Raw genomic sequence first — 14,711 nt, 5'->3', positions numbered from 1 at the left:
ACCTTGATCCCTCTGGATTTCCAAGGAAGCACCCGAGGGAGGTGGAAGTGAATATTAAACCAGATGACTGAATGGATTGTGTTTCACAGAATGGAGCATCCACTCCAAATCCAATGCCAGTTGGACGACCACGTTAGACTTCCTGTTAAAACTTAAATATAGACATGAATGCTGCTAAGCCATTTTATAATGCACAGAGTGTTCTCTTACCATCCAACAAGTCCCTGATTTTGTCCAAATAAATTTCAAAGTAGGACACCTGGACAAAAACAAAATATACATTGTAAAAATAACCATAATGTGCGTAGTGATAAAGACAGTTTTCTTGTACAGAATAATACTTTCTATTACCATCATCATGAAGCAATAGCAATAGAATTAAACATTATGATAACAAGAATAGCAGAAGTCAACTGTAAGGGTAGCATTATCTTAGTACTTTCAGTACTCACTAGTGTGAAGTCCATCTGAACTATTATGCAACCTGAAATTTATGCATCATTTTTAATCCGGAGTATACAAAGCCCTGAAAATAATTAAGTCAGATTTAAGAGCTTCTATGAAGGAGGATCCGGCAGAAGCAATTCTGTTTCTTTGATAGTTTTGGATTGAAGGGGTGGTTCATAGAATGGCTAATTCTGAGCAACTTTTCAATTGATCTTCATTCATTTTTTAAAATAGTTTTAGAATTATTTGCCTTCTTCTAACTCTTTTCAGTTTTCAAATGAGGATCACTGACTCCATCTAAAAACAATTGCTCTGTATGGCTACAAATGTATTGTTATTGCTGCTTTTTGATACTCATCTTTCTATTCTGGCCCTCTCCTATTTATATTCCAGTCTTTTTTTTCATATCAGTGCATGGTTGCTAGGGTCATTTGAACTCTAGCAACCAGATTGCTGGAATTGCAAATTGGAGAGTTGCTGGTGCCTGTAACACCACAAATTAAATGTAATTAACATGTAATATACTGTTGCTCTGCACTGTTAAAAGCTGTGTGTTTGCTTCAGAAACTCTATATAAAGAGCTACTGTGTAGGCATGGGATGCAGCCATTCAAGCCGGGGGAAAAAATGAGAAAAGACACAGATAAGCCTTGTCCAATACAATGGTTTTTATCTATTTATTTGTTCTGCTATGTAACCTGTGCCTTTTCTTCTTTTTTTAAAGCAGAATGGTTGCCCCCATGGCTACACAGCAGCTTATTTATATAAACTATAGTAGTCTTTCTAAAGAAAACACAATAGTTTTACCAGTGCAGAGCAACAGTACATTATATTTAAATTACTTTGATATACTTTCCGTTTTTGGTGTTACTGTTCCTTTAAAAACAGAGGACTTGGAGTCTGAGGTACTATAAACTGAGGAGTCCGACTCAAATGATTTATGTAACGACTCCACAGCTTTGGTTCCTATGGGTACAGTGCTGGAGCTAAGAGTATAGGCTCTTAGGGGTGTCAGTCTGTGCCCATAAATAGCCTCTCACATGATGACTCTCCTAAGACAAGAGAAGCTATGGATAATAAGTAAGCGTGTGTCTTTACAAATAAATTAAATTAGAGATACTTGTAAACTCAGATCTTCCCTATACAGGTAAGCATGATTTGCTGTACAAATAAAAAATCCATGTGCATAACTTTCTGACAAAGCCTTATCTGTACAGGTTGATGAATGGAAAGCGACAGAAAATGACAAATTCTGTATCCCTGGTGTGTCCACTCTTATATAACCTGCCACTTTATATTTACCTTGATGTGGAACTCGAGGTTTTCATCCATGGAATAGATGTGATCAAAGATGTCACGTGCAATTCTTGGAATTATTCCCATCAGCTGATGGTCGTGCAGCTTCCCCTGGGAGCACAAAGACAAACGGGAAACAACATAACTTGATGTTCTACATAGGCAAAGTCAATGCACTGATGAAGGACCCTGACAATAAAGATGGCAGGGAAACCCTGCCAAAGACAAAACTACATGAACTAATTCAATGTTTTCTTTCAATGTTCAGTAGACCTAGTAAATGCTGATTGGTTGAGTTGGGTTACTTTGGGCAAACTTTGCCTATTGTATTTTCACACTTACAGTCCTACCAGATTTGAATGAGCGATTGGACAGCTCCATACAACCTAAGTGAGCAACTAATTATGAACAATAAAGTTATTAGATACAGTATAGAGTTAACACCAATAACAAGCCTGGAAGTCTAGTTCCAAACCTTTCCTGGGGTTTTATTCTTGAAGTCCCACAATTTACTGTAGACTAGGGGTCAGCGCGGGCCTTGTGGAAGGGGGATATAGCCTGATTGTCTCTTTGACAATATGGGAGATGTCATGAGACAGGTTCTAAATAAAATTACTTGAATTCAAATCAGCTATGATCCCTAAAACAGAGCTTTCAGAAGCTAATTATTGTATAGATGGTTCCAACATTGAGGAGGCACAGTAAATACATAATGATAATGGCACAAACTGGGAATCTAACAATGACATCTATGATTTTAACAAATGTGTTTATATTAATTATCTTTGAGAAGTTCCAACCCCACTTAATAAAGAAGAAGGAAAGTCCTTTATACATGGGGGTGGCAAAAGGACCAGCCTTTGCTTACCCCCCCCCCCCTTATATATCAGTGTATCAGTTATGAAGTCATAGTTGCAAGTACATTTAGGATGCCAAATACATATTCACCTCAAATGTGATGCAAATGGGTGTATCTCAGAGAGACAATGACCATATTCCCAGTTCCCATATTCCAAGTTCTCAACTTTACAGGGCTTCAGGCTGAGCCCCCTTCCACTGTTCAAAGCCCCACCTATGGGGGCCAGTCCCACAGTTTGTTATCTCCTAGGTGCTGACCGCTATCCCATAGACAAATGGGCTAGTGCAAGAAGTCATTCCAATAACCACATGAACTAAGCAATTTCTATTTTATACATTATCATTATGCAAGGTGAATTTTCAGATATTTTCTTCAAGTTCTATTTTACAACAGTGAGATCTTCAATAATAACAGTGTATGCAACACGTCCTCCCTTTTAAACACCCTGACATTATACATAATATGCAAACTGCAGGGCTGCATTTAAACCATTAAAACTAAAGTGCAATTCACAACATAAAAAGAGCTGCAGGAAACATTCATATGTTAAGCTATCAGTAGCCTGTGAGAATTAACAACTGTCCTCATGAATAAAACATTTTCCTTTTATGCACATAATAATTGCTAAAATACATTACTCAGAGAAGCGCTGAGCCTTAAACGGCTAATAAGAGAATATCAGTTTGTGTTGTACTCAGCTAAAAATTAACCTTATGCAATACCCACTTTCATTAACTAATATACAGGGAATAATATGTCATCTTTTGTAAGATATATGTACATTAAAGGTGAAAAATAAGTTACCCTGATTATAGAAAGGCACGAGGCTAGAGGCTTTTATATAGGTCATAGGACAAGGTTTTTTTGTAATATACTCATATTTTATAATACAGAGTTCATTACAGGGGTCAGTGTGCAGGGCAGGGTTCAAACTGCAAACAAATAACTGTTGGCATCACCAAACCAACAGTTTATATTTCATAGGTTCTTTATAGGGTCTTTGTCACTCTTGTGTTTTAAATGTTTGTTATTGGTACAACCAGTATCTTCTGAAAGTGTCTAGCTGGGGACTAGACAGACTTTTAGCCCACTGGGTTGAAGACACTTTCAGAAGATACTGGTTATAGCAATAATAATATTCAAGTTACCAACTATCAGCATTCGGCTGTATGCGGTTGTCTCTTTAGCTCTTTGATAGCCTCCCATGAGATGTACTTATTCTGCAAAGGAAGAGGCATATTCTATTCATGGGTCATAGAAAGTAGTGTGTGTTATATTTATTCCAGCAGCCAGAAAAGGAAACATCTAGTATGCACAGTTAGTAGCCATCAGACAATTCATTTTTCATCTGCGGTTTTATTACATTAGCGTAGCATTTCCTTCTTGATTCTTATGCCAGTAAAATATTATAAATAGCACAGAAGGTAAATTAAATGATCTAGAATCTATTACATTCTTTAATTGGTTCCCTAGTGGTTGGGTTATTCTCTCAAGCACTTATTTTACCCTGTCACTAGTACAAAGGCTTTCTGTTTAGTAGCAATTCTACTAAAGATCTCTGTTTTCCATGATTTTACCCAACAGATTATTATCCAGGAGAACAGTGTCTTTATAGGGAACACAGTACTCAAAACAAAAAAAAACCATAGGTGAATGGGCCACGTACAATGAGTATGCAGCATTTAACAGTTTGTTACTTTGGGGTTCAAAAATATTTTTTCTACAAATACACTTTCTCCCCTCTTCAACATAATACATACATAGCATGTCATAACAGAATTCACCATTTGGCCTGAGAGCCAGGGGCCCAAAGATAGTTCTATAGCCTTAAGGTGGTGTGGGAATAAGAGCTGTACATTAAAAACATTTTATTTTGGCTTTTATATTAATTAATGTTAATATTGCCAGGTTCTTGATTCAGGATAGTGCTGCAATGACAGAAATGTAATTAGGTAGAATTACTGATAGCAGAGTGAGAAGAAGAAGTGTGGAAGAGCCAGAAATAACAGAGTAGAGATACCAGATAGAACCAGAGACAGAGTAGGAAGAAGGGCCTCGTGTTGCTGAGAAGGGAGAAGGTCTAAAGAATGCAGAATAAGGTCTATATACAACAGACTATGCAGAAGGACCAGGGTTGTAAAGTAGAGACTGAAGCACCAAAGAGAGCAGAGTAAAGAGAAGTTACCAGACATAGCAAGGTAAGAAGCAGGGGGGCAAAGAAACAGAGATAGAAGAAGAGGTTCCAGATAGATCCAGAGATAGAGTAGGAAGAATGGCTCTGCAGAGAATGAAGAAGGTAGAGAGAAAGCAGAATACGGCCCAAATACACAGACAAGAGAGAAAGAGCAGAGATAGCAGAGACAGCAGAGATAGCAAGTAAAATACATACCAGAGATAGCAGAGGAAGAAAGTGGAGGAAGAACCAGAGGTAACAGAATAGAGGTCAGATAGGACCAGAGACAGAGAAGAAGAATCCTAATGTTGCAGAGAAGGGAAATGGTAGTGAGAAAGCAGAATAAAGGCCAAATACAGCAGATGAGAAATAAGGACTATCGATAGCAAAGTAGAGGGGGATACCAGAAACAGCAGAGTAGAGAGAAGTACCAGAAATAGCAAGATAAGAAGACAGATGGGAAGAACCAGAGATAACAGAGTAGAAGTTACAAATAGGCTATGAGACAGAGTAGGAAGAAAGTCAGCACATTAGTAAGAAGGACATTATATAGCAAAGTAGGACAGAGGGCCAGATTGGGGAAGATGACCAAAGATAGTGGTTAATGGGGATAATTAAACTGTATTGTTGTTTTTGACACCAGCCCATAAAGGAGCAGTTTTCTGCTGATAGGAGCACCGGCCCGGGGTTTCAGGTAAGTCAGTACAATCACTTGGGGGTGCCAAACATTTGGCACCCCCAAGTGCACAAAGCCTTTCCTTCTCCTTTAAATGAATGAAGTATTGATGGCAAGACAAAATAGTCTCCACAAGTCCATTCAGGCATAACTAGGAGCTGGTTTGGGTAGTTAAGCAGAATGAGCACATAAATGAATTCATGAATGGCACATACAATGTCTGACTGAGAAGGTAAAGTGGGCTGGGCATGCCTTTCATTAGCAGAAATATAACAAGTCTGCTCTCTACTAAAAAGGTTCTTGATCAACAGGCTTCGGCCTTGAGTAGATATATAATAAGTAGTGCAGTGCAATGAGGCAACCCCTTTGCAATCATCTGTTTAAGTATAAATAAGATAATTGGTGATCAATGACTCTAGTTTCAACTGCTTTAGGGTTGTCACTTTTGTTTTTGTCCAACCCCCCTGTAAAAATAAAGAGAAAAGTTGGCTGGTGTTAAGCAATCATTACCTCCATGGTGTGTGTTTTCCCTGAGGAGGTTTGTCCATAGGCAAAGATAGTTCCATTATAACCGTCCAACACATCTGCAAGAGAAGAAGACAATTAAATACACATATTATTGAATGGAGGAATATGATTAATTCTTCATTTCTAGAGACGGTGTGCCAGAAGCACAAGGGCTCCAATGAGTCTGGTCTGCTTAGGGGACATAGACTTTTTAATCAGCCTTTCTTCAAACTTAGACATTACTCTGGAGCAAATTGCCTCCTTGTGGACAGAGGAGTGATTTTCATTCAGTTCCAGTGTAAGCAAAATGAACATTTATATTTACCTTAAAAATAGCACATAAGCCTTAAAGACCTGGTTGTAAGCCTAGAGTCACAAGGATGGGTATGGTAAACCAGCTGGCAATTTTTAGTCAAACTAGCCAAAGTCTGCCATGTGATTGCCTTGAAATTAACTTAAGGTGGCCTTACATGTGCAGATACAGTTTTTTGGAGAGGTTGGTGGATCTTGCACCAATAGGCCTACCTTGAGCGAGTGAGCGATATTGAGCTGACCTGATTGTGTCGTCATCTTGCTGATTTATGGCCAGATGTCAATCAGGGAAGTCCGTTGGAAAGCCCCATACACTGGCCAACATGCTGACGACTTGGTCAGTCGGCAGCTTTTATTGGCCCATGTATGGCCACCTTTAGTTCCATATGACCAAGGGTTGTATCAGCTCATTAGCATTACAGAAGGGGGTGAGGAAGATATAGAACAGTCAAAAAGCCCTTCCACGGGTATTGGAATGGCTGTGCTACACACTAATAAGCTAGTGGTTTTGTATACAAAGTTGATCACTGGGTCATAAAAGAGTAATTTGCAGTTCATCTCCCATGTTTTCTTGAGTTAAAACTTCTCATTTTAGTTGAGCAGTAAATATTTGGGAGGCAAGGTGTCAATTCATTTATGACAAATCCAATGTAAAGCTCTGCATAGAAAAGGGGATAAGGATTGGAAAGGACCTGCAACCCCCCACAGCTATAATGACCAAACACTGCCGCTCAGGTATTGATCAGCCTCTCATTACAAGTCCCCAGCTGAATCACTAATTCATTCAGAGGGCAAATGAATGAAAGGTGTTAACAATCCAAGCCACCAGTTACTTAGCAGCACTTCCCAGTAACCATGGCTTCTATGCACAAAAGACTTCATTGTAAGGGGGGGGGGGTCAGGGGAGTAGAAAATGCCCAGCAACCACATTTATAAAATAAAGCAGCATTTAAACACTGCCTGTAGATTTCTGAAGTCTAATTGGCTATAAAATTTCATATAACAAAATTGCATTCTAGCCAAAGCCATGGGATCTCTAATATGACTTAAAGGCAGCTCGCTCCTTAGTTATGATTATTCCTTAATCTCTGTACCATACTACATAGCATTATACAGTAATATACAGGGCATTGCCATGAGTCCTTGCTAGAACAGAGCTTACAATCAATACAGGCCTACCTCAGAAATATACATTAGGGTCAGTTTAACGGATCCTTTAAATCCAGAGAAGGGTGCCAAACACAAAAGCAGTGCCAGGAGGGCCAGATACAGACGCCAACTGTACGGACCTTTAATGGCCTTAATTAGCCATCTATATAAATAGATCTGCATAATGAGTACCTGACTCCCTACTTCCAATCAGACTATTACAGTGGAACCTCAATTTTACATTGTTGTTTTGTGGTCCCACCTATATATTATGCATAATATATTTCCCTGATTTTACATTTTCATGGATTTTACACTATTTTTTTCTGGTCCCCTGAACAATGTAAAATGAGGGTACTACTGTATTTTATTACACAGTGGGAAATTGCAATAAGTAAATATAAGCTTTACATTTTTGGGATCAAATTAAGCAAACATGGTGTTTTGCAACTGCAAGCGTTTGCATAATTTTCAATGAAATCTGCCACGTGCTTGCACCCGAGCAGATGCAATTGTTCCAGGTGCAGGCAAAGGCATACTTTTCTCAGACTAAGAGAAGCAGATCTGCTACCTGCTCCATCCCCGTTTGTTTGAATAAGATCCTTTTGTGCGCAGTCACACGCAGAGGAGTTTGGTCTGAAAATGCCTGCCTTCCCTCTGTTCTGCTGAGTGTGCATGAAGACAAATGGAACAGGATCTGTTGTATGGAGATCGGGCTAAGGAGCAGATCTGCTTCTCTCAGCCTCCTATGCAGGCTGAGGCTTCTATGCAGGTAGAGAGCATCAATATTCTTCAGCAATTTATAACATGTTGGACGTGCTAGGTAATGTAGTCCAGCATCAGTTGGGCAACCCTTGGATGAGCTGTTATGGAAGGTTGGGACAGAGAATATATGGGTATAGGCATGGTTCACCTTTGACGATCTGTTTGGCACAGGCACTGTACACGTGCTCCTGGGTAGTGTTGGAAGGGAACACCTTATCAAACACATAGGGCTTGGATGGCTGGAAGAAACACAGAATAGATTTATTAGATGCAGAAAAATAAGCAAAGGTGTATCTGCAAACAGCAATGCCAGAACAAAACAATGGGAAGATTCTGGGGCTTATCATGCAAACGACATGATCCATAGCACTTGAAGGAACAAAGAAGAGCCACCTGCTCCTAATGCAGCCACATTATACAGGCTTATAACCTGGAAAGGATTGCACACTCAATTAACAAAAACATATGTAATACAAAAGAAAAAAAGGGGGGTTAACCAAAATTACAAAATAATTGGTGAGCATGCTGGAACACATTTGTGTTCCAAACAAATACCCAGAGGGCATCCTTCTGCTCCTTCGATATTGGAGGAAGCGGAATGACATCAGACGCCCAATACTCGCCGCCGAGGGAATGAAACATCCATGGGTATAAAACCTCTTTTTCATTATTTATTATTTGTGCCCCTGAGGAAGTCCACTATGGTCGAAGCGCGTTGGGCTCACCAATTATTTTGTAATTTTTGTAATTTTGGATAACCCCACTTTTTTTCTAATGTATTAAATATTTTTTTGTTAATTGACTGTGCAATCCTTTCCGGGTTATTTGCATGTTAGATTTGGAGACCCTTATGGGGAGTCTCCTATGGATTAGCCCCTGGCAGTATAATTGTAAGGGTGTGCGCCTTCTTTCCCAATATTTTGAGACATTATACAGGCTTGTCTTGTATATCAGCTTCATTCAGCCCACTGTAAACTGGGATAGGCAACTGGCCATTCAGTGACTGATTTCACATGGAGTGCAAAGCAGAGACATATTTACCATATTGACACCCATGGGCCAAAGGAGTGCCAGCTTCAGCTTAAGGGGGGGGCACCAGAAAGGGGACTTTCTTCCACAAAAATGCTCTCTCTTGCCTGCTGTTAAAGCTCTATAGCAAGCCTGTAGTGGAGCTGAGTGAAGGGTGCCCTGGAGAACATCTTTGCTACTAGTCCAAACCTGTGTCTATGGCTATGGACAAGTTTGAACCCTACAGTGCTGGTTTCTGCTGTTTGATTAAATTTGATTAGCAAATAATTCTTAACTTATTAGAGCAGAGTTTTATTTCACAGCTCAGCTGTATATTCTGCTATACTCCTAAAGCTTGGCGGCTCCTGAGTAGGCAAACCATTGGGGGATTTCACAAAAGTTCTTATTTAGTTAGCCCTATTTATTTTTTAATTAAACCCTAGTTCTCCAAAAATTTGTCAAGCAACTGTTTTAAGAATCTACCTCTGTTTTAAGGAAAAAAAATGAGAAACCTCTACCTGTCACTAGCATAACACCATTTCAGCAAGCTGGCAATTTCTTTAATCTAATTAACGCTTGTGGTTTATAATCTTGTCTCTATAATTGGCTTGATCTTTCCCTTCACTGCCCAGCGCAAGCAGAGCAGTTATACCAACTACTGAGAAGAAATAAATAACACTGCACCCCCTGTGCATGTTCCATACCTCCCTGTATTTTTCAAATGACCAACCAATCTTCCCAGTAAACACCCCTGACCCCCCCCCCCCATCCTCAGCCAGGAGGTGTCGTGCCTAATTCACTGGTTATATACAGTAGGGATTGTATACATATAGCCCGGGTGCAGGTGTTCCTTAATGCTTATGAGGTCAGTCTTACCCGACCCCCCCTTTAGAGAGTTGTGCACTAATACAAAGAAAGCTCCAATTAAGGTCAATTGCAAAACCAGCGCTCTGCTGAGCTGTACCCAAAACTCATTGGGTCTTGAGAGAGAAGCAATAACCATAGAATGGCAGCTTGGTGCATGTGGGAAAAACACTGTGCAGTTTGCTCATCTGCCTTTGTACTATTAAATCTCATACTTCATCACAACCTCCTGAGAGCAGTTAAAAGTTTATTAGGAAAGGTAAAGAGCATTTACAAGAGCAAGGACTTTGCTTCCTACCCATAAACTGCCCTATGTCTGGGGCATTATGCCAACATTGTAAGAAATTGGTAACCGTCCTTCTTGCTCCAGTCTGTGGGCGCAATGGGTCCCTGACCAAGAATTGCATAAGACCCCATTTCCATAAGCCCAGAGCAACTCATGTGGGCTGTGCAACATCCAACCCATTCCTATTTTCCTACAATGCATAAAGGACAAGGAAAGGTTAAGGCGTAAATTGCCCAGTACTGAAAAAAAATGCTAACCACTACCCTGGGCTGTGTCTAGATAGTCAGCCTTGTTGACCAATCAGTCAATCTCTCATCAATGTGTGCAAAAATTCACTGGCTTGTTGGGAAATGTCACAAGGGAAATGTCACTGTGTTTTCAATGTATTTACCTCAGAGAAAAGAATATAAGAACAATCTGGTCATCCATTATTTATGACCAGTAAACACACATCCATATGTCCCACTGGCTGGGCTAATTCTCACTTGGTTCCATGGAAGCAATTTCCCAGCAAATAACTGCTGAAACAGTATCGTTATATAATGACTCTGAATTCAACCTTTACGGGCAACTGAAAAGCAAGGGCAAGTCAAGGAATCAGGACCCAGAAGTCCCTTATTGAGGGTTATGTATGTAGCATAGCAGCTTTATTTTCTATCTATAAACAGATCTTTGGTGAACCTCCTATGCATAACAAGGCTCCGCATTGCAAGAGGTTCTGCAGCTCCTGCTGTATTGCCTTCTTATATGTATTGGTAAGGCCCTTATTTACATTCCTCCACCTGAGCCAGCTCTTGTCCTAGAAGAAACCCCCCCTGTCTAAAAGGAAAAAAGGACGGGGATGGGGGTGGGATGTCAATCAGCTGGTTCTCTGCAGAAGGGAGGCTGAGCATTTACCACGGGTGATGTCATGGGATCAATGGTGGGGAGGCTGCAGCAGCCCAGAATCAGCCCGAATCTCTCCCCGGCTGCCAGAGAACCAGGGGCTGCTGATCTGCAGTGAGGGGGGAGGATAGATGTGCCCAAGGCTGGTGAATGAATGGCATCAGACTGGCAAGATTACATATCAATGTAACCAGTTATAATCCACCAGACAGTAACACCCCACAGCTGCCATCTGTGCCCCACCAGTGTTTGCACAATGGATGGATGCACAGCAGGAGGTCAAAGCATTAGCAGGGACATCTGTACTGTCCAGCTGGCACACAACTACATCTCCCATTTTGCATCATAGAACTGGATATCTGTGCTCCCATTGTAACTGTGTGTGTGTAGTGTGTGTGTGCATCCTATGCCAAGTGCAGGGAAGGGGTTTAGTGGTATCTAGAGGGTTAACTGTAAGAGTCTTATAAATACATTAAATACAGTTGTGATTTTCTTTGGGCTGCAGCAGCTGGGCCACTGGAACTCACCCACGGCTCTTGCCCTATAGGAGTCCCCAGAATGACATCACGGGGCCATTCAGATTCACATGGGGTGCAGATGTGTCCTGCCTCGGGGGCACCATATATAATCTTCTTGTGTCTGACTACAGCTCAGGGAAGCAGGGATGGAGCCCACCCAAGGACAGGCTATGGCCCATGCACAGGAATCCCTAATCATTCAAACCTGTGTGCTGAGTGACAGCAGGGAATTGCAGCTGCTAGTGATGCACAGGAATCACACCCTAAGCAGTCACATAGGATGCACAGGGGCAGCTCCAGGCTGATGGACACAACTGATGCACAGTCAGTGACAAATCAATGCAAATGGACGTGGGTTGGACTCCCAGTAAACAGCACGCGATGCACAGGCGTCACACAGTCCTAATGGCACAGCTGCTGCCCAGTCAGTGTATAAGTGATGCACAGGCTGCAGATGAGAGCGACGAATCAGCCCATTGTAGAGACATGACTGACACAGAGGGAACCCCCGCACATAAGAGAAAAGCACCACAGCCCAGCCCGCAGCCACGGAGCCCACTTACCCCGATCACGACGGTATCGTCTCCCTTAAACACCGGGATGAATTTATCTCCTCTCTGGATCTCCGCTTTGTTCAGTGGCCGGAACCGGCACATGACTTTAATGCTGCACTCGGCTGGATCTGCCATAGCGACTCCTTCCAAGGGCTCAGATAAGAAGCAGCTCCGATCCTCCCACCCCCAGTCTAAGGGGAAATCATCAATCCAGAGCTGGGCACAATCAGTAGCTCATCTCCCTGCCCCGGGCAGCATCACCCCCACTCCCTGGTACCATCCGAGCGGCAGCATCAATCACAGCTCAGCCATCCTGCATCAGCACCAGCCTTAGCAGCTTTGTACTGCATCAGCCTCCCGGCGCATGCGCGCTTCCACTGAAGGGGGAGAAGCAAGGCTTCATGGGAATTGTAGTCTTTAGGCTCAGCGAACGCATTTAAGGTGAGTGAGGAGAGAGGGGCGGAGATATCTGATGTAGAACTGTTGCAGCCATGGGATCTTTACTGAGTGCATAACATTCCTCTTAAATAAGGCCAGTGTATCTATATATTGCCAGCAATTCTGCCTTATAGATTGGTGCCCTTATTTCTCTATCTATAGATTCCTATCAGCGTGCCATTTAGCTATCATTAGCCTTTGTTCCGAGTTGGACTGGGACATCAGGGACCCACCCAAAAACCTTAGACCAGGGGCCCACCCAAAAACTTTAGAACATGGGGCCCACTCTATTTTTCTTCCTCTCCTCACTCAATCTCTATTCTCCTATTCTTTTTTCTTAACATACCATAATCTATTATTCCTTCAATTTAGCCTCTTTGTTCTCATAGAAATAGGGAATGGCCATGAAATAGGCCAAATGTTTAGAAGCAGGAGGGCCCACTGACACCTGGGCCCACCGGGAGTTTTCCTGGCCAGTCCGACGCTGCCTTTGTTTATATAGAAAAAACATAAATACCTCATTCCCATCACTCTCTGCCTCAGTGGAGCTTACAATCGAATGTCCCTATCAGAGTCACACACATTAGGTTCATGTAAAATGCAAGGCTGGTCCAATATCTATTCTGTGTAGTCCTATAATAACAATGCTCTCTAATCAAGAGCACGTAAGTAATGCGTCTCAGCAGTGATTTCAGTGTGCCTTCTACAATACCACACATACAAAGTTAAGTGGGCAGTAAACAGTGTGCATGCCCAATTAGCTTGCTTATATTTATGGCACCCCTCTCCACAGGCTATGAGCAATCCAACAGGACTGTTCCTGCTCAACTAGGTTTCATACAGGGGTCTAACTGTGCTGGCAGACGCTTGTGTTTTTAGTGTACAGGCTATGAGAAACCTTACAGAAATAGCATTGTTTAAAGGTGCAACTGGATATGCGCTATAAGAAAGCTTAGTGGACTGTTCCTGCTGAGCGAAACACTATCAGTATATGAATATATTGAGCATTTGGGGTGGATAATGCATGGGGTTTGGGCACAAAGGGACTGACTGGGGCTGATTGGAGGCATGGCCAAGTATATGGGTTAATTGGATAGTTTTATTTCCTTGGGTACAATTATACTTTTTTTTGTTTACCTCCCATGGTCACAGGCTAATAACCCAAGTCCACTGGTTGGAAGAGCCCTACTAATTAAGAAGAATGGTGCCCAGCTGTTACTAGATCACTTGCTGAGCTACACTGACTGCAAATTAAATGCAATACAATCAGACAGCCCTACTAGATCACAGCACAGCTACAGCCTGTTGTCTTCTGATGGCAAAATCCCAAGGAAATTGGCACAGTGATATTCTGGGCAGAGGAGGGTAATTATGCCATTGTTAGAGATAAGGTTATATGTACATGAATCTAGTGGGGAAATTGACTACAATGTAAGCAAATAAGATTACAGGCGCTTAATAAGAAAATAAATGCAGAAAAAGCTGCTCCATTCCCAACCCCCCACCTCATATTCATACATCAGTGGTTGTGTACATAGGAACATTTACATTCTATTCTCTGTTCCTAGTAAACTGAGCATAATACTGGGGGATACCAATTCCAGTTATCTGTCTTTCTGTAGCAGCTATTGGAAAACCTGAAGAGTTTTCTGACCCAGTTTGGATTCAGATGTCCCAGTTATGTCAGATAACTCCCATTCCACAGCTAGGCCATTCCCTCCTTGTGGCCTCTTGTTATAACACAATAGGAGAGTCATGGCATTGTAAGAAAGGTTGGGCCAACTAGCTGGAAACATTGGCAAGGCTAAAGCCACAGGATAAGTTGGTTATACCTTCACAGAAGTCAAGGGGTCCTATGACAGTGTAAGAAATCATTTAGGGAGTGAGTAATGCTCAATACCAGGCCTCTCCACATCCACTTGCAAGATTGATGGTCTCAGAAATTCTTTGGTGCATCTTATTTGCAGGGAGGCGA

The 14,711-nt window shown here is 41.7% G+C and overlaps 1 protein-coding gene across 1 annotated transcript in view; it reads right to left on the bottom strand.

Annotated features, from left to right (window-relative positions):
- Positions 1-12,937, bottom strand: part of kif5c.S (kinesin family member 5C S homeolog) — a 38,654-nt gene extending 25,717 nt beyond the window's left edge. Inside the window, exons 1-5 of the mRNA XM_018238770.2 lie at positions 12,308-12,937; positions 8,332-8,422; positions 5,961-6,034; positions 1,749-1,853; positions 211-259 (exon numbers count right to left, since the gene is read on the bottom strand). Of these exons, the coding sequence (XP_018094259.1) occupies positions 211-259; positions 1,749-1,853; positions 5,961-6,034; positions 8,332-8,422; positions 12,308-12,433 (445 nt within the window). The 5' untranslated portion in view covers positions 12,434-12,937. The remainder of the gene's footprint in view (positions 1-210; positions 260-1,748; positions 1,854-5,960; positions 6,035-8,331; positions 8,423-12,307) is intronic.
- Between the last annotated feature and the right edge of the window lie 1,774 nt (positions 12,938-14,711).

The sequence above is a fragment of the Xenopus laevis genome, chromosome 9_10S (genome assembly GCF_017654675.1).
Source record: "Xenopus laevis strain J_2021 chromosome 9_10S, Xenopus_laevis_v10.1, whole genome shotgun sequence".
Lineage (NCBI taxonomy): Eukaryota > Metazoa > Chordata > Amphibia > Anura > Pipidae > Xenopus > Xenopus laevis.
This window is presented reverse-complemented; position numbering and strand designations above follow the sequence as displayed.